The 21,041-nt window shown below is 49.4% G+C and overlaps 1 protein-coding gene across 3 annotated transcripts in view; it reads left to right on the forward strand.

The window, feature by feature from the left end:
• RAD54L2 (RAD54 like 2) overlaps window positions 1-21,041 on the forward strand; it is a 63,377-nt gene that overhangs the window by 39,672 nt on the left and 2,664 nt on the right. For 2 of the 3 annotated variants that reach the window (XM_042885413.1, XM_042885414.1), the window contains 20 exons: window positions 2,749-2,947; window positions 4,723-4,862; window positions 6,147-6,278; window positions 6,998-7,230; window positions 7,813-7,995; window positions 8,256-8,389; window positions 9,737-9,933; window positions 10,659-11,001; window positions 11,843-12,020; window positions 12,634-12,885; window positions 13,490-13,608; window positions 13,920-14,035; window positions 14,852-14,951; window positions 15,286-15,491; window positions 16,679-16,854; window positions 17,533-17,729; window positions 17,841-18,037; window positions 18,521-18,610; window positions 19,166-19,258; window positions 19,449-20,926. In XM_042885413.1, the coding sequence (XP_042741347.1) occupies window positions 2,749-2,947; window positions 4,723-4,862; window positions 6,147-6,278; window positions 6,998-7,230; window positions 7,813-7,995; window positions 8,256-8,389; window positions 9,737-9,933; window positions 10,659-11,001; window positions 11,843-12,020; window positions 12,634-12,885; window positions 13,490-13,608; window positions 13,920-14,035; window positions 14,852-14,951; window positions 15,286-15,491; window positions 16,679-16,854; window positions 17,533-17,729; window positions 17,841-18,037; window positions 18,521-18,610; window positions 19,166-19,258; window positions 19,449-20,437 (4,274 nt within the window). In that variant the 3' untranslated portion in view covers window positions 20,438-20,926. Of the gene's footprint in view, window positions 1-2,748; window positions 2,948-4,722; window positions 4,863-6,146; window positions 6,279-6,997; window positions 7,231-7,812; window positions 7,996-8,255; window positions 8,390-9,736; window positions 9,934-10,658; window positions 11,002-11,842; window positions 12,021-12,633; window positions 12,886-13,489; window positions 13,609-13,919; window positions 14,036-14,851; window positions 14,952-15,285; window positions 15,492-16,678; window positions 16,855-17,532; window positions 17,730-17,840; window positions 18,038-18,520; window positions 18,611-19,165; window positions 19,259-19,448; window positions 20,927-21,041 lie in introns of those variants that run through there. The other variant, XM_042885415.1, reaches the window with a different exon arrangement.

The following is a 21,041-nucleotide window of genomic DNA, read 5'->3' on the forward strand; positions in this document are numbered from 1 at the left end:
GTGCATGCATGTCTCGATCCTTAGGGCAGGAATAATGCCCACACTCAGCAAAGCATTACTAGTTAGTACCCTGAGTATATCCCTAGTGAAATGACTTTAAAAATAAACAAGGGGCTGTTTTCAGCAATCCGCTGTCCCTGGAGCCGTGCTGGCGGAGGACTGCCATCCCAGGAGAGCTGAACCTAGCTGGCTCTGTTAATATCAGTGTGGCACAAAGGAGCAACCAGCTCCCTCAGTGTGGTGAGAGCTGAGGCGCCTCCTGCACCTTCCTGTGCAGCAGCCTCAGGTGGGGACCCTCAGGTCTGATCCTGAATGGCATTTCCTGTGAGTTTTTGACTGTTTTACAGAGCCATTGGGATTTATTTGTATAGATGCGTGGCCTCACTGAAGCTCTGGCACTATTTCTCACACACCTCAGTGCCAGGGGAAGACTTTTGTCAGTTACAGCAATCTCACGCTCCCCTAAAAAACAAGGTGGTCAATGCTTCAGGAACCTTGCATAACAGTGTTTAGTGCCTTGCAAAACCTGAGGTGCTGGAGAATATTTTATAGGCTGCATGGCATGCCGTTTTGTGAGAATAAACATTGAGAATATTACGCAGGAAGGAGTTGGTGAGCTGAGTTCTTCAGGCCTAGGTGCAATAGGAAATGCAGATCTCTTCTGTTATGTATCGTGAGTCATGGTGTTCAGGGGCAGCTCTGACAGTCATCCCACCCAGGGAGCAGATGCACAGAGCTGTCACGACTGTGTTCCTTACAGACTTCTCAGTGGTGCTAGCGGAGGAGCCAGGCGTGTGCCCTGCTCTGTGTACAGCTGGGGGTGGTGGGTGCTGCTGCTCAGTGAGCCAGGAAAGTCGGCAGCCCCAACCTGCAGCATGAACCAGAGCTGTGAGTTGTGACAGCGCAGTCCTGGCTACGTGCAGGTGTCTGTGCAAGGAGCAGGGCACAGCTGGGTGCTGCTGAGCTGCAAGAACCCCCAAGGTTCAGAGCTGGATGCACTGCTGCAGTGATGTCATTCCCACTGCCCTTGGGAACCCCCAGCACGGAACAGCTTCTCAATACAGACCAGCAACAGAGCAACCTCTGCTTGCAGCTGCAGCCTGTCAGGTAGGAGCTATGGCGTGGCTGGAAGAGGAAGCGGAGCGCTTCCCTTGCCCAACTGGAGGGACTTTGTGCTCCTCCTGCCTCACCAAGATCCCCTGGGCAGGGTGAGATGGCAGCAGTGTAACCATGGCAGTGTTTGCCTCCAGATAGTCACTGCTTTAATGACTCATCCCCGAGAATGCAGTCACGTGTGCAGTCTCCCTGTTTCCCTTTGCCCTATTTCATCTGATCCTTTGATCTAGTTATGTAACCTTGGGTCCAGGTCCAGAAGGCCAGGAGGAAGGAAGATTTGCTGAGGAGTTGCAGGTAATGTGGGTTTGCTTCCAGCACAGAACCCCCTGACCTTGCCTGCAGCAGAATTACTGCGATGGTAGCAGCGGACCCCTTTGCCTTTAGTGCTCACATGTGACATTTCTTCCATTCATCACATAAGCTGTGGCTGCCTGCTTAGCTAGCACACGTACAATTTGCTGGCACTGCCATTCCCAGGGATGCTGAGCTGCTCATGCTAGTTTTGGCCTGTTGTGGCTGTTGCTGGCACTGGGCAGGGGCACTGGAATGTTTGGAGTGAAGCTACAGAGTTGGCCCAAGGCACGTCAGGTCCTTGTCACCTCAATTTTAAGAGGTGGTAAGATGGTAAAATTAATTTAAATAGATGTGTTACACTGGAAGCCAAAGAGGTGCCTGTAGTGCTGTATTGAGGCGTCCTTGGCTCCAGCTCTCTGCTGTGTGAGAAGGGGTGCTCTGTATCTCCAGGTACCAAGGCATTACAAAATGATGCTTGATGGTTCAGCATTACTTCTGCATTTTTTTCTGCTGATGTCTTTTTCCCCTCTTTCCTTCAGAGTTCTGTCCAAGCGTTGTTGCAGTGCAGTCATTAGCTCATACACATGCTGTGAGCAAGAAAGCTGATGGAGAGATGAGGTTTGGGGTATCTCCTCCGACACAAGGGGACAAGGTGCTTCAAAGAAGCTACTACAAGGCTTGTCAAAAACAGTTTACTTCAAGGGAAGCTTTCAAACAGAAAACACTTCCATTCTGTGCTCTGCAGACTTTGTCACTGGCAGCCTGTTGAAGAGCCAGATGACGTGGAACACAATGTCATTTTGCATAGGACTTTAAGACTGAAGTCAGGCACTAATGCAAGCCTGAAAATAGGAGAAGGCAGGGGAAAAGGAGTCTATAGTCTGTAACACAGAAAGAGGATTGTCACTTTGTGGTTTCTCAAAAGAGCTTGCCAGAAGGTACCATTTAAATCATGAGAGTGGAGTCTGGTGATAAAAGTATGGGGCTTCCTGATGGGCCATGACCCAGTGTTTGAAGCAGATAGAAGTGTGTCTTAGCTTGGAAGATAGTTACACAGGTGTCATGTAAATGGAAGCTCTGCGTGGACTGAAGCAATCTTACCCTATTTTTTGTAAGGACACTTTAGGGCTGTGCTGAGTAGGATAGTCATGGCTTTTACTGGAAAACAGACCCTTCAGCATGTGATTTCTTAACACTCCGAGTGGCACTGTTAGGAAGGACTCCAAATCTGGCACGAGTGGATTCCCATACAGCTGAAATCCTGATGGGTGCTCTTGTAAAAACCAAGAGATGGCTTGGCACAGCTGTTCTCATGCTGTTACCACCTTGTCTCTGCAGACCAACCCCAGGAAGCTGTGTTCAGCAGTGACCATGTTGAGCACGCAGAGGATGGAGAATGGCAGCGCTCTACTTCAACTACCTCATCGCAGAGTGAGCGGGCAGAGCGACTCTTGCAGAACCAGCACAAGAGCCTGGCCTCTGGGGACGCCAAAAAGAAGAGGGCTCAGAAACCGTCTCACATGCGGAGAAACATAAGGTGAGCATCAACAGGACAAGAAGTAGAGTCCTGTATATTGCCATATTGTATCATGAATGGCCTGTGTTGACAAGGAGCACAGTGCTCATCCAGTTCCAACCCCCTGCTGTGTGCAGGTCGCCAACCAGCAGCCCAGGCTGCCCACAGCCACATCCAGCCTGGCCTTGAATGCCTGCAGGGATGGGGCATCCACAGCCTCCTTGGCAGCCTGTTCCAGTGCCTCACCACCCTCTGGGTGAAAAACTTCCTCCTAATACCCAACCTAAACCTCCCCTGTCTCAGTTTAACACCATTCCCCCTTGTCCTCTCACCATCCACCCTCACACACAGCCATTCCCCCTCCTGTTTTCCTGTTTATCCGCTCCCTTCAAGTATTAGAAGGCCACAATGAGGTCTCCCCAGAGCCTTCTCTTCTCCAAGCCAAACAAGCCCAGTTCCCTCAACCTTTCTTCATAGGAGAGGTGCTCCAGCCCTCTGATCATCTTAGTGGCCCTCCTCTGGACTCCTTTGGGTAAAGAGGGAGTTTTGGAAAAGCAGATGGCTTTTTTTTCCAAAGCCTTTGGATTTCAACAGTGGCAGTAGTGTGTTTTCAGTCTGGAGCGCTGCATATGGGTGCAGATTCATTTGGTATTTCAGAAGAGTGAATATCTAATTATGGAACGGATTGCAAAAATCAGCTGTTGGCTGCTGTTTATTTAGACATTTAATTAAAAAACAGCACCATCATTAAGTAAATACCCAGTTTCAGATGTGTACGTGTGATTTGTTGCTGATGATTGTGTTGTAAACAGCCTAAAATACAGTCCTACCTCTGTCCTGGAACACACTCACTGTGACAGGTGAATGAAATGCTGGAAATCCATTTCACCTGAATTTTACAAAGTAGCAACTGATTGCATGAGTTACCGCTTACATTGTGGGATAGGCTGTGAGCTGGTAATTCACCATTACATTTTGTTCAGAGGAGTCATAGTGGAGCGGGGATTCCTGTGGCAACAAGTGGCTCTTCTGCCTGTATGGTGCTGGTGATCTTGGGTGCGTGTTTCAGCTGGTGCAGGCGGAGTTCCTTGAAGCTGAAGCAGTGAGCACAGAGTAGGCTTGGAAGCCTGAGACTTGCAGAGGATGGAGGAGCTGTGCCTGCAGTGGCTGCCCACTGGGAGCTGGATTTTGCCACTGCTTGGGCTCTACCTCCTCTCTGGCAAAAGAGCCCTCATTTCCAGGGCTGCAAATTGGAAACTGAGAGTGGAACTGAAAAGAGGAAAGCAACTTTCAGAAGTACGGCAATTACCTGGTGGTAAAAGTGGCTTTGAGAGCAGCCTTTGGAACAGTGGTGTGAAAGGCCTGAGAGGTCCTGCTTCCTGAAAACTGAAGCAGATGGAAATCACGATGATGACTTTTTGTGGGGGAACTGATGCCTTTTTTCCTCATACTTTGTGCCCTATCTATTTGTAAACTGGATGGCAGTAAATAATGCTCTTTGAAATACTGCTGGTCTCTGGTAACCTAGCTTAAGTGTATTCTTACCCACTCATGTTTTTTCCTCCTTTTGTTACTTCTTTCAAACTCTTATCCTTGAGTATCGTTGCCTGCAGCTGGGAAGCAGTCTTGAAAGAGCTGTAGCACTGTCTGTAGCTTTTGGCTGTGGTGTTTGTAGTCACTAGCTGACACACGACTTGGAGCTGGTCGGTCTGTTAAGCCAGCTGGACAGCTGTTTGATTTTGTTGGAAGAAAACTGAGTGTAACCAGGCTGTTTCTCCATTTGCTTGTGTGTTCAGAAAGCTATTGCGTGAGGACCAACTAGAGGCTGTGACAAAGGCAGCCCAGCAGGAAGAGTTGGAGAGAAGGAAGCGTCTAGAGCAGCAACGGAAGGATTACCCAGCCACTATCCCAACCGTGTCCCCTGAGTTCCTTCCTGGTAAGCAGTGGGAGATGCCACCTGAAGCAAGAGTTTTAAGGATAGGCATTTCGTTCCAGTTCTGAGCTGGTTCTGGAGCCAGATGCTGTGGCTGCATGGTAGAAGGTGGCAGAAAACTTTGCTTGAAGGTATTTTGGCTGGTTAACTGTGTAAGCAGCGTAGTGGAACAGGTCTCTCTTGTCCTTCCAACTGCTCTGGAAGCATAAACAAACTGACTTGACAGAAAGGCCATGTCCTTGCTCTGGATCGTGTTTGTTCTGTGAGTGGTCTGGTAATGCGTGGATCTGGTACTGGGACAGCAGAACAAAACACTGGGTGTATGTGTGTTCATGTAGCCTTATCCTTTCTAGCATGTTTCAACAAGCAGCAAAATAATAGGCAGTATAAATGGTAAAGTATTCTCTTCTCGCAATGGGAGTGACCTCAGTTCCTGGCAGATAACCCTGTGTCAGGATGCAGTTCGACGATATGTCATCTTGCATCATCTTCTAACCTGGATCACTGAAGTGGTTTTATAGCACAGCCCCTCAGACTGCTGTGCAAGGGCAGAGGAGTGCAGCTGGGAAGCCTGTCAGGGGCCTGGGAGCTCTCAGGTTGGCTTTACCTCTTGGGAAAATGTATAATGTCTCTGAAGTTCAAGAGTTTAAAGTGTTTTGCTTTAAAAAAGAAAAAGAGGAACGGGAGCTTAGAACACTTCAACTTGTGAGCAATAGGTTGCAGCCCCAGATGAATATGGTTGCTTACTGAGTCACTGCAGCAGTTCTTATCTGGCCCTGTTGATCTTGCCTCTCTCACCACGTGGGAATACTTAAACATACAAAAAAATGGTCTTGATCATCAAAAGTTGTTTATGATATGTAGGATATAATTATTACGGTGTCTCTACTAACAGGCAGAGGCAGTTATTATGCCTTCTGCAGTTGGTGCTTCTCTGCTGGATGAAAAACAAGATTGGAATGAAGAAAAATGAAATCCTTTTGTTTCTGAGGCAGAAACAGAGGGGGAAGGGGGTGACTTCAGCATGTGTATGGTCAGTGTGCCCCAGCCAGGGCGTGCAATGAAGAGCGTGCCGTGAGCAATGGGTTATTGTTTAGGTATACTGAGAAAGAAGGCGACTGTGACCCAGGAAGCTGAGTCATAGCAGTATTTTAGACAGTGAGAGTCTGTTATGGAAAATTCCAGGACTAAGTTATTGGAGCAAAAATGGAAGGAAATACTGTCTGGTTTCTGAACAGTTTTGTCTCCTTCTCCGTTGTTATAAATTACTTATTGTCATGTTTGTAGAGGACATCATTTTCAGAGCAGCAGAGGCTACCCAGCTCCCCCCTCAGGTCCTTGCTGAGGAAGTGATCTGCCTAGACAGTACCAGCAGTGGCAGTGAAGATGATACTAAAGGAAAAAATAGCATTAAAGATGGTAAGTGACCAACAGTCTCACCCTTGTCTTCTCACAGCAGTGCCATTTATTCAGCCACAAACTTCCCGTGTTTCTCTAGTCAGATGTTCCAGTAGGGAATTACTTTGGATTTTTGTAGGTCTGTTCGTTTCCAAATATATGGCCAATTTTTGCCTTTGAGTCCTAAATTGACACTTCTAGCCTGGCCCATCAGACACTGTTGCAAGCTTGTATTTATTTCTGCTGTATAAATACTCCTCATTTTGCTCAGTGCTCTGCTGAAGAATGCTTACATGAGATGTGGCATCATCTGCATCTGAGTATTCAGATCTACAGCTGAAAGCAGTTGTGTCCCTTGTCCCAGATGGGTCTCACCTGATTGCTTTATACCACCCCAGTACTTCTGCCTGCGCTCTTTGGCAGTCATTAGCACATCAACAGATAGCAGTGCTTGTCGGATTTGGGAAGGAGAATGTAAAACACATACAGGAACTACCTCATGTTCTGCATGGCCCAGCTCAATGAGTATTCTCTAAAGCAATGGGAGACTCAGGGAAACGCCAGCCTGAGAGGCCTCCTGTAGGCCTGTGTCCTGCCTGCTTGCTCAGGGTAGGTCACTTGGCCAGGGCAGCACTGCAGAACGTGGTGGCCTTATTTTCCCCTTATGAGTTTTTTTCCAAGCGTGATTAACACTGACGTCACGTTAACCTTTGCCCTTATCTCTCCTGTTCTGTTTACAGAAGTGATTGAGCTGAGTTCAGGAGAGGATGATGCCCTCCAAATTGTGGACAGCAGTGACTCTGGCAACGAAGGGGAGGAAGACGGCAGCGAAGAGAGCAGCGGCTCTCATGTGAATGATGCCTTAAATCAGTCAGATGCTCTGGGGCAAGTCATTGTCAACATCAACCATCCACCAAACGAGGAAGACATTTTCCTGGCTCCCCAGCTTGCACATGCAGTGAAACCTCATCAGGTAGGCTCTGTTAGGCTTGGGAGTGCAAGAAATTCAGGCAGACCAGCTCTGCTATTGCAGCCGAATTTCTTTGGTGATATCTGTGACCAGTCTGGTTGCAGTGGTTGCAGCTGTGGACAATCAGATGATGAGGAGAAACTGAAAGAAGGCCTGGGTTATGTGTAACTGTTGTAATTTGTCTGCTGTTTCCATTTGATAACGAAAGCCCTTTGCTTTTATTTCAAGGGCCCGTGCTCATATTCGTAGAATCGTAGAATCTCCAAGGTTGGAAAAGACCTCCAGGATCATGTAGTCCAACCGTCCACCTACCACCAATAAAATTCAATAAAAACATAAATAAATTGTTTTTTCTTTATTCTGGCTGTACTTGTAACAAAATTCCTTCAGCTCTCAAAGGCAAAATATTTTATTAAAGATCAGAGTTCATTGGGAAAGCAAAGTTGTTTCTTATCGGGGTGTAGCAGTATCTGGAACAGACGGGAGAGTTTTCTTTACCTATTTAGATGAGCATTTTAAAAAATGAAATTGCATTTACAAACGAACTAACCAGTCCCAATTCAGTTTTTCTGCTTTTCTCTCTAGATTGGTGGGATCCGATTCCTGTATGACAACTTGGTCGAGTCCTTGGAGAGATTTAAAACCAGCAGCGGGTTTGGGTGTATTTTAGCACATAGCATGGGCCTGGGCAAGACCATACAGGTCATCTCTTTCTTGGATGTACTTTTTCGGCACACGGAGGCAAAGACTGTTCTTGCCATTGTACCTGTAAGTGGTCCTTGTGAAGAGCTTAATGATCACCTTCCCTGCTCTGCTGCTCTCTTTGTGTAGAGGTTGATTAGTTTCCCATCTTACATCATGCTCTGTCATGCCCTTGCTGCTCTTTTCCCCATTTTGTTCCTCATGTCCCTGATTATGCGTGCTCCTGTCTGGGCACAGCAGGGAGATGTTCCATGCTCTCATCTCTGCTGTTAAAATCCTGAGCAGCTCAGCTGGGTTCTCAATCCTTCCATGGCTAACTTTTTCAGGTGAATACGCTCCAAAACTGGCTAGCAGAATTCAACATGTGGCTCCCAGCACCTGAAAACCTTCCTGCTGATTATAACTCCAAGGAGGTCCAGCCTCGCACTTTCAAAGTCCACATCCTGAATGATGAACACAAGTAGGTGCCTGTAGAAGCCCTTTTGAACTGTTAGACTGTCTTGAGGAACTGTTAGAAGAAGAATTACTGTTGCAGACTGCTGTGTTTGGGCTAATTCTGTCAACTGTCAACTCCTGGATCCTTCCCACTCTACTTTTCTTGTGTAACGCTGCTTTGAGGGGAGGATTTTGGTAATTAAAAGAGATTTACAGAGATTTGCTTTTGTGGATTGTTTGTATCTTGTACTTTCTTCTCACTCTGCTCACTCATCTTTCTTTTCTTCCTTTCGTGCTGAGATCAGAAGCTCAGTTGTCAAAGATGAGAGCTAATTCTGCAGAGAGGAACAGAAATGCTATTGTTTGTTTCTGGCTGTACCTTGCTAGCCCTGTCAGAGTCCTGGGACTTGTGAGATGTCCCCTTGTACCATGCATCTCTTGTATTTTAAATGTTTGGGTTTTTGCCCTGGGAATTTTCACACACTGAAGGATTCCTCTGCCCTACACTGCGACTTTCTATGAATTGTGTTGTCCTTGAGAGATTCTGGCAATTGATGCAAAGAATCCTTTTCCAGGAAGGAGCAATAGCACTTACAGCCTGCTGTGGAGTGTATTTTTGGCCTGTGCATCTCTGCTTCTTTCTGAGGCATTTGTCTTGCATGTAGCAGGACAGGGTAGTGGTCGTTGGGAGCTCCCAGCTGTGTTCATACACTCACGTGTTTTCATCCTCACCTCCTGAGTGCAGTGTGCTTTGAAGCTGCTGGTACTGCTCCAGCCATGTATCTACTATTGGATGAGCTTCTGTAGGCTCTGGGGAGCTTGGATGAGGACAGTGGCTGTATCTGAACCAATTCTAAGGTGGGTAGCAGGGAAGGGAGAGTGGAAGGACACTGGAATTGGAAGAGACAAAAAGGTGGAAACTTAATAAAGGGTCACAACCATGTGCATTAGCACCTGATTGCTTTTGTGGAGGCCCTCTTCTCAACAGCTCTTTTAGAAGGATGCTCTCAACTTTTATATGCTTTTGTGCATGAAAGACTTCTGCAACCCAGTTCCCGGAAGGATTTTTCAATCTCAGCCCATGACCTGTGGCATGCCAAAAGGCCTTTCTTCACTTCCTGTATACCAAATTGTCTTTTCAACAAAAATAAACAAATAAATAAATTGAATAAGTGAATAAAACGCCACCACCACCAAAAAAAACCAGTGCTGCAGCAACTTCTTTATATTCCTCTGTCTAGTTTGATGCTAAAAAGTACTCTAATTAACTTAATTAAGATCAAGTCTTTCTTGGCAGGCTCCAATCCAGTGGTTTGAGTTGAAAGTGGAGACAGTGCTTACAGCCTGTTTTGTTTGTTGGTTTGTTTTGCAGGACCACAGCTGCACGTGCAAAGGTGGTGAATGACTGGGTGATAGAGGGCGGTGTGCTGCTGATGGGATACGAGATGTACCGCCTCCTTTCACTGAAGAAGTCCTTTGCCACTGGAAGGAAGAAGAAAACAAAGAAGCAAACTGGACCTGTCATTATTGACTTGGATGAAGAAGACCGGCAGCAAGAGCTTCTGAAAGGTGGGAAGTCAGGAGAGAGTGTGTGTTCCTGTTGTCCAGCTGGCTACCAGCTCTGGCAGTACGGGGAAACAACCTACAAATTGCTTATTTCTGGGAGCTAGTAGTGTGAGTAATAGTCAGCCCTAGCCATTGGCAGTAGTTAGTTTGTTCCTTGTAGGCAGTCAAATCAGGGCGCTCTTTTCACAGTCAATGTATTTGTGATCCCCTGCTTCCTGCCTGTAATCCAAGGGCTGTTAGGTCTATTCACTACGTCTGGCTAGAAGCCACAGCCCTCAGTATCAGAACATGTCTAGAATGGGGTGTTCTCTTCTAGCATCCCTGACATGATCAGGCTTTGCTGGGCAGGATTGCATCTTTGAAGACAGTGCATTGTTCAGCTCTGGGTGAGTCTCTCATTCTGCAAGTAAGAGTGAAAGACAGTACCCTGAGCTTGGAGATGCCTTGTGTGGGCTTTGCCGGTGGTGTATGACCCAAGACACCCAGCCTGATGTGATGCAGTCCATTTGAGCAGTAGTCAAGGGACAGCCATGTTTGGTCGTGACCACATCGTGCTAAATGGGAGCTGGTGTTACTTCCTTAGTCGGCCTTGTTCCGTGCCACCCATGAATATCAGTTTTTGTCTTTCAGAGCTGCCCCTCCTTTTCTTTTGTGAAGTCGGTGACGGTGTAAAGGCAGAACTTCATCTTGCTTGTCTTAAACTAACGCTTAACGTTCCTTGTCCTCAGGGATTGAGAAAGCGTTGTCTCGCCCCGGCCCAGATGTGGTCATTTGTGATGAGGGGCACCGCATCAAGAACTGCCATGCCAGCACCTCGCAGGCCCTGAAGAACATCCGCTCCCGGCGGCGGGTGGTGCTGACTGGCTACCCGCTCCAGAACAACCTCATTGAGTACTGGTGCATGGTAGACTTTGTCCGACCCGACTTCCTAGGCTCACGGCAGGAATTCAGCAACATGTTTGAACGCCCCATCCTGAATGGGCAGTGTATTGACAGCACCCCCCAGGACGTGCGGCTCATGAGGTATCGCAGCCATGTCCTGCATAGCCTGCTGGAGGGCTTTGTGCAGCGGTGAGTCCACGGGGAGCTGCTGCTAGTCTGCTCCATGCAGCTCGGTCACCCCAAGCCAACCTGCTTGATGGCTGAGTTTATGCTGTACAACTCATTGTGCTGTCTTCTTGGGCTTGAGTTTTATCCTTGCCAGTCTCCGTAGGGGGACCTTAAGCGTACAGAGAAAACCAGAGATGTTCTTAAGTCAGTAGCTCTTATTTCTCTCAGAACCTCTGTCAACTGCAGGGTGTTTTTATGGCTCTGTTTTGCTTTGGGGATGGAAGTAAAGTTAGTTTGTGTTGGTACTGAACACACATGTAATGGAGAACAGCATGTCTAACTGTACAGATTAACCTCAAGCTCATTTTGATGTCTTAATTTGGATGTGCAGTCTTTGATATCCTTTATATAAGGATAAGGATCTGAAAGTTTTTCGTGAACAATCAGTTACAAAAATAGTGACGGTGCCTCTGCCAACCTGGAGACAAATTGGCTTTGTTTCTTGGTCAAGGGTTCTGAGGTGCTGGATCAGTGATTTGGATGGAGTGTCTTAGTCACTGGCAGAGCTAAAAAGAAACCTTAGATCTCAATTCCGTTTTTCAGCTGCCAAGAAAAAAAAAACCAAGACTTCCATCACACTCCTAACACTGTGACCTGTGCTGGAAGATTGTAACATTTGAGATCTCTGTAATTGTGCTTGCTGTTAGTATTTGGCTGCAGGGAGAGTATCTCATGAGTGTCATGCATTAGAGAAGCATGCAGCCAGGTGGGCAGGAAGTCAAGATCATGCCCTGCAGGCAGCCACAGAGATTGGGAAATTCCCTTCCCTGTATTTATCTCTCTTTCTTTATTGTCTCTGCAGGCGGGGGCACAATGTGCTGAAGGTTCAGCTCCCCTCTAAGGAAGAGCATGTCATTTTGGTTCGTCTGTCAAAGATCCAGCGGGCCCTTTATACGGAGTTCATGAACCGCTTCCGAGATGCAGGCAACAGCGGCTGGCTGGGACTGAACCCACTCAAAGCCTTCTGTGTCTGCTGTAAGGTAGGTTTTGACAGGAGTTGCAAAAAAAAAAAAAAAATATATATATATATATGCAAAGGAAAGGCAAGAATATGGATCAAAACAGGAGACAGAAGTGTGGTTGGCCAGGTCCATCCTCTCCCCGCAGTGTTCTCAGCGGTGATCCAGCAAAATTGTTATCTTCCCTTACAGACCTGGCATGCAGGATTGCTAAACATTGTGTTCAAATCTGGGGAAGAAACCTGTAGCTGTCAGCTGAACCAGTGCTGGGCTGATAGCGTGACTGCTTACCTGCCTCAGTGCAAATAGCTTCCTCCGTGTTTGTGCTGTGAGAGTCAGAGTGGCATTCTGTTTTATTCAGAGGGAAAAAATTGGCAGCTTTACAGTCAGGAGAGCCTTGGCTAAGACAGCTTGTACCTTGTGTTGTGGCAGAATCGTGTTTTCTATTTTTGCTCTCTTAATGCAGTCAGGCTGGCTTTCTCTTCAGTGCCTTGCAGTTCCGCATGGGGATGGTGATGAGATTATCAAACTATTAATTCTGTCCTTTGAATAACTCTGGGAGCTTTCAGTTCCCAAACATTGCGAGGTCGCAGGCTGGCACAGGCCTAACCGTTGTCTTTTCTTACCTCTTCAGATCTGGAACCATCCTGATGTCTTGTACGAAGCTCTGCAAAAGGAGAATTTAGCAAACGAGCAGGACTTGGATGTGGATGACCTTGGCACAGCAAGCACTAATTCCCGCTGCCAGCCTCAAGGAGTTAAAGTCAAAACTGAGAGTAATGCTTTGGCATCACCAGTTGCAGAAGCCACCAACAGCAAGTTCCTCCAGAGCGTTGGCTTCAACCCCTTTCAGGAGAGAGCAAATCAGGTTGTTACTTATGAGTGGGTGAGTACCACTGCTGGATGATTCTATATTTGGCAAGTTGCAGGACACGTAGACCAGGCACTTACTCTTAAAAGCTGTGCCTGTTTTCATTAGGATGGTTTTTCTGAAGCAGAGCAAAGAAAAGACTCTCCTGTTTGAAAGCTAAGCATTTATCATCCGTTTTCTCTGCCACAGAGCATCTTGATGAGCCTGAGTGCATGGCACTGGGGGGGGACCTTTGTGACGCTTGTGTGACTGGAGCACGGGCAATACACTTAATTGTTTTTATTGGACCAAAAAGGCTATGGACTTTGTTATTCTGAGGAGATGTCAGGCTGAGGTTTAGTCTAGATAAGATGGTGGTAAATCTGGCAGGAAGGAGAGGAGAGATTTGGTGATAGGGCATGAATCGTGAGAGGTTAGGAAGATGCTCCTTCATCCATCCTCCCTTTGGAGCTTCTGGAATGGGAGGCAGCAGCAGCGGTTGGAAAAAGCATTGTCACCTGGACTGACTGGATGAATATATCCTCTCTGGAATTATTTGTTTAGTTGAATAATCTGTACTCAAGGTGAGATAAACAGGGCATCAACAACTCCACCTGTAATGTCTCTCATTTCTTGATAGGCCAAAGACATCTTGTGTGATTACCAGACGGGAGTCTTGGAAAACTCACCCAAAATGGTGTTACTGTTCCACCTAGTTGAGGAGAGCGTGAAGCTTGGAGACAAGATCTTGGTCTTCAGGTAAGCAAAGTATCAGTGGCTGATCCTACAATCACTAAATGCTCAAGTTGTTGAGCACCTTCTGGTGCCAGCAGGTTGTTACGTGGGGCGACTGTGTGGCAGTTTCCCTTTTCTCCTTTGCTGTATTAGATCCTTTTTCTTTTTTTACCTTCACATCTTTTATGCTTCTGCCTATATGTAGTTTACGAGCAAGAGGTGGGCTGCAACAGGCAGGGTTTGATACCATCAGTGCTGGGTTCATTGGGGAAGAGCTCTGATGTACCACTTCTGCTGCTGAGGCTTTCTCCTGAATGCAGTTCTTGGTTTTTCAGCCAGAGCCTGTCCACTTTGTCTGTCATTGAAGAGTTTTTGGCAAAGAGACCAATGCCAAATCCTCCAGGCTCAGACGGAGGAGTTCACAACTGGGTCCGAAACATCAGCTATTACAGTAGGTGCAACCAAACCTCCTCTCCTTTGCTGTAATACTGTTTGATCTTTTGTGATGGACTAATTCCTGAGTGTCTTCCACCACCGTCCTGTAGTATTGCCTGACTCCGTAAATGCTCTTGTGAAGCAATCTTCTGATGAAGTCTTTTTCAGACCATTCTTGGGAAGTTGCTTGCGAAGACAGTGTCAGTTCAATCCTCGGGGCTGGGAATTCCTCCTTCCCTCTTTCTCAGCTTTAAATCTTGTTCTGGCATGGGTTGTTGCTTTGTGTGGCTACTTCACAGGCCAGGGCTAAGAGGAATGGTGGATATGATGTTCCTGATTTTTGCAGAGCTGCTAGAAGCAAACTGCTGCACAGGAGCAGGGCCTTCACAACCCCTCTGCACTCCTTCAGTCCAGTGTTCTCTGTGCTTTGATCCAGTCAGTGAGGTTTTGCCAAAGCCTTTCACAATTTCCTTCCTCTTGGCTCCTCGAGCTTCCAGTCCACATGAGGATTTTCCTGCTGCTCTTGCTTGCCTAATACAAAGCCTTTATGTGCTAGGTGTGTTGTAGCACTCCCAGTCTTGGCCTTGCCAAACTTGAGTAATGTTTTGGTTGATCTTCCAATTGAACAAAGCCCAGCCTGGCTGGCTGCATTGCACCTACCTGGCTGGGCAAATCAGAGGTACAGAGTGGTCCAGTTGAGGTCCAGGAGTGCATGAATGCATAGAATTGAGTAGAAACCAGAGCCAAAGCTGAGTGGTTGGAAAGCAAGTTTGTTCTGCTGGGATTCCCCCAAAAGCAGTGCTTTTAAATGCATCTTTAATTTCCTTCTCAGGACTGGATGGCAGCACCTCTGCCTCAGAAAGGGAACGACTGATTAACCAGTTCAATGATCCCAGTAATGCTTCTGTTTGGCTCTTCCTTTTGTCCACACGGTAAGCTGGCTGCAGAATGACGTGGTGGAGGACTTGCATCGCTCCTCCACATGCGTGTGGGTTTTCAGTTCTTAGCTTCCTTTGTAACCTGCTTTCAAGAATGTATGGGACGACAGTACCAGCTCCTTCTGAATTCCCTAGAGGTGTCAAATTTTACCCTTAGTCCTCTGCAAACCGTTAATGGAAGTCTTGAAAGCCAGATGGAGGGTTGAAGTTGCCTGTAAAACTGTAGGGAAATGTCCATGGACGCATCGTGGTCGTGGCGGCCGTCCCTGCCTCGAAGCTTTAAATGTTGGCCGAGGCAGCGATTGGAAATTTTGCCTTTCATTTCCAGTGCTGGGTGTTTGGGTGTCAACCTGATTGGTGCAAACAGAGTGGTGGTGTTTGATGCTTCTTGGAACCCATGCCACGACGCCCAGGCTGTGTGCCGAGTGTATCGCTACGGGCAGAAGAAGCCGTGCCACATCTACAGATTGGTGTCTGATTACACCCTGGAGAAGAAGATCTATGACCGTCAGATCTCCAAGCAGGGCATGTCAGGTAGGCATGGACATAAGGCTGCTTCTGGCTGTTCCTCCTTTCGGCTCCTCCAAGTCTCGTGTCTATGTTTTCATAACTTATTTTAAAGGTTGAGAACCAAACAGCCGAAGAAGTTGGCAAAAGGACATCATTCTAAGGCAGAGTTTGATGTTTGAGTCAACAGCGATTTGAGACCCTGCAAGAAAATCAGGGCAGAACAGTGAGAGTTGTAGAACCAGCATCCTGCAGCAGAGCTGTGCTCTGCAGTGCCATTTACATTCCTTGTTGCTTTCTTGGTTGTATGAGAGACCAGGAGCTTGAGGGGTGGTGATCCTTCTCCCCACATGCCTGGGCATTATTTTTTTAAGTAGCTCTGTACCTCCATTTCTCTGGCAGCAAGAAAGCAAAAAATAGCAAAATAAAAGTACACACTGATATTTTTGACTGATAGAAATTACTCAGGAGCCAAGAATAGCGAATTAATTCCCGTTTTAACCTGCCCTCATACCAAAAGGTCTTTTTGTGCTGGTTTGTGCCAGCTGTCAAGCTGCTCTTGTAGCGTATGCAGCTGAGGGCTGTAGTGACCCAAAGAGAGTTCTGCTGCCTATGTTCTGCTTTGTCTCAACTATCTGTGCCAGAGGCAGCAGCTCAGTGCACTGCCTTTCCCTCAAGGCAGAGTCTCCTGGTGGCTGGCCTGGCTCCCAGGAGAGCCCTGGGTATGGATGTTTTCTCTGTGCTCCACATTCAGGAGAAAACATCCACGCAAAACTTTCAGGCTCTTGCAAGGGAGGGACTGTGGCTGCTTTTCTCAGCTTTTGACTCGAGAGTTCTGTGGATTTCAGCACCCTATTGAACCTTTTTGGTGGCATTTTGGTGGGCCAAGTATTGATGTTGCCACCTTTATGTCCCTAGCCTTGTCTGTTTTCAGCCTTAGAACGTGGAGGTTGTGAGATGGGACACCATTTACATTTAGCTTCATGTTCCTGCGTGCCTGCGTTGCATTGCTGTGTGATTTGGGGATAAGACATTTGTCAATCTGATTTGGTCAAACAGACTCATCTCCCAACGTGAGGCCTTAACATTTACACAAGGCTTCTGAGGAACATTCAGTTGCAAAGAGGGGAGCTCTGTTAGGACAGGAGTGTAGAAAGGGGAGCAGTGTCCATCTCTTCCCTTCTCAGCTCACACTGTTTCCCTCCCTCTTCCAGATCGGGTGGTGGATGACCTGAACCCAGTGCTGAACTTCACCCGACGGGAGGTGGAAAATCTGCTGCACTTCGTGGAAGAGGAATCTGACCTTGCTCAGCTCTCCCTCAATCCAGGCAAGATGAAGGAGTCAGTTCTACAGTTAGCCTGTCTCAAGTATCCTCACCTCATCACCAAGGTATAAGACCAGCCTGCTGCTTTTCTAGTACAGCACTGTGTAGGCTAGAGGGGGTCTGTTGGAGTTTGGCTGTGTGATGGGGATGTGGTGGCAAGAAGAACACATCAGTATGCTGGTGGGAATAGAAAAAAATTCCTCCAGAGGGGGTCCTAAGAGACCTGCCCTTTGGTGCAATATCTTTTACACATTTTGAGCCACCTCTGTCCTGGACAGGTTCAGGGGCAGGTGGTAGGGGCGTCTCTTATTTCAACCAGAAAGGAGGCAGTGGCACGTCCTGATTTGCTGCCAGCTCTCTTTCTGAGGTGATTTTAAAACAATGCAGGGGAAAGCCAGCACTTGGCTCTGCTGGGGAGAGCTCTGCTGGTAGGATGGTGCTGCAGAGTGGACCTGTGGCGGGGTGTTGGGCTCTGGTGCTACGGGACACCTCAGCAGGCTCTGTACTTGCACTCTTAACTTGGCGTGGCAAACACGATGGCTTAGGTGACTCTCAGTCAATCTTCAGGCCGTGCCTTGGTTGCTTCTGCAGCGTGTCCCCGGATACGCTGCGCTCTGATCAGCTCTGCCTCCGCTCCCCTCGTCCCTCTCACTGGGATGGGGACGGGATGGCTGCCGTGCAGGGTATGTTGGTTCCCTCTTGTGGTGAGTTGGTGACAAAAGCTCTGTGCTGTGGGGCTGCAGGAGCCTTTTCAGCATGAGTCACTGCTGATTGACCGGAAAGAGCACAAGCTGACCAAGGCAGAGAAGAAAGCAGCCAAGAAGAGCTACGAGGAGGAAAAGCGAGCATCCGTCCCGTACACTCGGCCGTCCTACGCACAATATTACCCAGCCAGTGACCAGAGCCTGACGAGCATCCCTGCCTTCAGCCAGAGGAACTGGTAAGTGTTTGCATCTTTCCCTTCTTCCTGTGTTGTAGATGAGAAATGAAGGCACAGAGGACATTAACCTTGTCGGTGGGGGCACTGCACTTTCCTCTCTCCTCTCACCAGGCGACCAGCCCTCAAAGGCGAGGACAAGCCAGTGGCAAGTGTCCGCCCAGTTCAATCCACTCCCATTCCTATGATGCCTCGGCATGTCCCCTTGGGCAGTGCAGGATCCACCTCAAGTTCCAACCCTGCTGTCAACTTCCCCATCAACTATCTACAGCGAGCCGGTGTCCTTGTGCAGAAGATTGTCACAACCACAGGTGAGTTGCTGCTGCTCACAGGCGATTGAGCTGTGATGACCGCAGTGAGTTTGAGGAGCAGGGTGAACTGCTGATACCCACATGGGCTGTGGGTGAACAGATGTTAGAGCAACTGGTGCCACCACTTTGCGTTTGAACAGTTCTCCAGTATGTGGAGGACTTTGCATGCAGGTGTCTAAGGGGTGCATGCTTGGTGGGTTACTGGGATTGAACTCTGTGAGAGACCAGTGATACTTCTTCTAGACAGGAGTCACCAGCTGTCTTTGCTGGGACAGGGGAGATGTTGTACCAGAGTAGCAGGGCTTTGCTTCCTCGAAGCCTGTGCTGCCTTCTGCACTGCTCAGAAATACACCTGGGGCTTGCTTCTAGCACGGCAGAGAGAGGAGTCAATTGCACTGCAAGCAGAGGGGTTTGTTCCCCTCTCCCAGCTGTGGCTGGCACATGTTTTCACAGGCACTGTTTGTTTTCTTCCTCCACTCCCAGATATTGTGATTCCTGGTACAAACACATCCACTGATGTACAGGCAAGAATCAGTGCTGGTGAGAGCATCCACATCATCCGAGGGACAAAAGGTAAGTCCTTCTGCCTTGGAAAGATTTCTGGGTGGGGAGTTGGCCAATGCTAATTAGCAAAGATGTAAAGGCATCAGTAAGGCTCTTGAGAGGAAAGAAACAAGGAGGGAGATCTGGACTTCACAGTGCTCTGTGCAGCCTGTGGTGTGCTCTTGTAGCTGACACTTTGGGATGTTGCAGCTGTGACTGTGTCTGCCCCTGAGAGGAGCTGTTGGATGTTGTTGCTGATTGTCTCGTTCTCACAGTACCCACTGCGTGTAGTGGGGCAGCCAAACACTTTTCCCAGTATTCCCAGGGCAAACTTAGTACCCTGAGTATGAGGTTCCACGTTTCCCACTGGGAGTGGGTGAGCTCCAACCCAGGAACGCTGAAGAAGAGAGTATGAGGAACGAGGAAGAGGCCAGAAGCCCCCCACTGATCACCCCGCTTGTTCTGTGGTCCTGGCCTTCTGCAGCACTGCTGTCGTGTTCCTGCCCGGGCAGCTTCTCTGCTCAGTGGTTGGAGTCCTCAGCTGAGACCAGGAGCTGAGAATGAAGTGTCCTCCCTCTGTTCCAGGGACGTACATCCGGACCAGCGATGGGCGGATTTTTGCTATCCGGACCACTGGGAAGCCAAAGGGCAACGAAGACCGTCGGGCAGCTGCCTCAGGTAGGGCTTGTGAGCGCTCTGCAAGGCTTGCTCGTCTGCTTCCACGCCCGAGTGTATGGAGCCTGCTGTTCCCTGGCATTCAGAGCTCACCCCACAGCCTCCCCACGATATTCTTGCCTTTTCTGCCTCTCGGCTCCCAGCTTTCTCTCCGAGGCTGTCCTTCTCACCTACTCCATCTCCTTGTTTGCAGGCTCCCAGAGCTCTTCGCTGGAATCCACAAGCAACGGCAGACACAGTGCCTCATCCCCACAGCTCCCCAGCGCAGAGGAGCTCACTCGGCCCATATCCCCCGACAGCCCCGAGATCATCAGCGAGCTGCAGCAGTATGCGGAGGCGGCGGCAGCCCGGGAGTCCCGGCACAGCTCCCCCAGCACCACCGCAGCACAGGGCCACCCGTCCCGCACCGTCAGTGCGCCCGGCGTAGCAGCTCGAGGAGCTGAGCAGCGCGCGGGGATTCACTGCGTGGCTGACTCCGTGTCTTCAGCCCTGCCAGTCACCAGCCAGCACGTCGATGCCCGCTCCGTGTTGGACTTACGAGGCAACAAGCGCAAGTCGAGCTCGCCGTCGACTCCGGAGGAGCAAACCCGCAGGCAGCAGAAGAAACGCCAGCTGCCGTCGTCCGTGCAGCCGTACGAACACGGGTACCCCGTCTCCGGTGGGTTCGCCATGCCTCCTGTCTCTTTAAACCACAACTTAACCCATCCGTTTGCCTCCCAGCCAGGAAACTCCTTGTACATGGTCGCTGGCTCCTCTTACTACCAGCTGCCCAATTTACTCCCAGACCCTCATCTGGTGTTCCCTGTGACTACTGACCCTCTGCTGACAGCCGGCACCGCCAGCTCTTCTGCTGCTACCTCAGCCACCGCCAGCGTCCCCTCATTCATGCTAAGCCCTTCTCTGACGGGGGTGCTGCCCAGTTACTCGCTTCCCTTCACGCAGTCCCTCCTGCCCGAGCCCAGGATGTTCGCTCCTTTCCCAGCCCCCGTCCTGCCCAGCAGCCTTCCCAGGAGCGTGGCATCCGCCTACCCTGGCTTCGTGTCCCCTCATTCGGGCTACCCGGCCGGGGGCTTCCTTCGCTCCCAGGTGCCTCAGTTTGAACCCCAGGAGGTCCCAGAGGTGGGATGCAGCTCTAATGACGAGGACAAAGACGACGATGTTATAGAGATCACAGGGAAATAACGGGCCTGGCTCCCACTCGGTCTCAGCTCCACCGGGAGACAAAAGTTGCAGGACCTCTGTGGGAGTCAGGATTTCCCCCCCCCTCCCCCCCCACCCCGGGCAGTGGGGTGGAGAAGGATGCGAAGGGTGTGGCGTGGGGTTGGTTTTTTTCTTTTTGTTCTGTTCTGTTGTGTTTTTGGGTTTTTTTAGCCATCGAGGATCTGAATTGTACTGAGGGGCTGGGAGACGGTGGGGGACATAGGGTGGACCTGAAGGCCGGGGGAGCACAAGCCAGGGCTGGAGGGAAGCGGCGATGCAAACCATAGGAGTGCCTCCCTCCCTCCCACGCCCTGTCTGTCTGTCTGTCTCTGTTCTGTCTTGTCCGAAGGGGGAGGCGGCTCGGTGCCCGTCGCTGCCCTTCTCAGCCCGGAGGCGCGGTGCTGGCGGGCGCTCTCCCTCTCACACGAACTGCCTTATCCGTGAGCTTCCCTCCCCACGGGAGGTGGGGGCCAGGGGGAGGCTCCAGCGGAGGTCGGGGGGTGGGGGAGGGGGAGAGCGCCCCCCAGCACCGCGCCCGGGGGGGGAGGGGGGGAGCGACGGGCACCGAGCCGCCTCCCCCTTCGGA

This window comes from Lagopus leucura, unplaced genomic scaffold (assembly GCF_019238085.1).
Source record: "Lagopus leucura isolate 7727_CA_CO unplaced genomic scaffold, USGS_WTPT01 Super-Scaffold_100050, whole genome shotgun sequence".
Taxonomy (NCBI): Eukaryota; Metazoa; Chordata; class Aves; order Galliformes; family Phasianidae; genus Lagopus; species Lagopus leucura.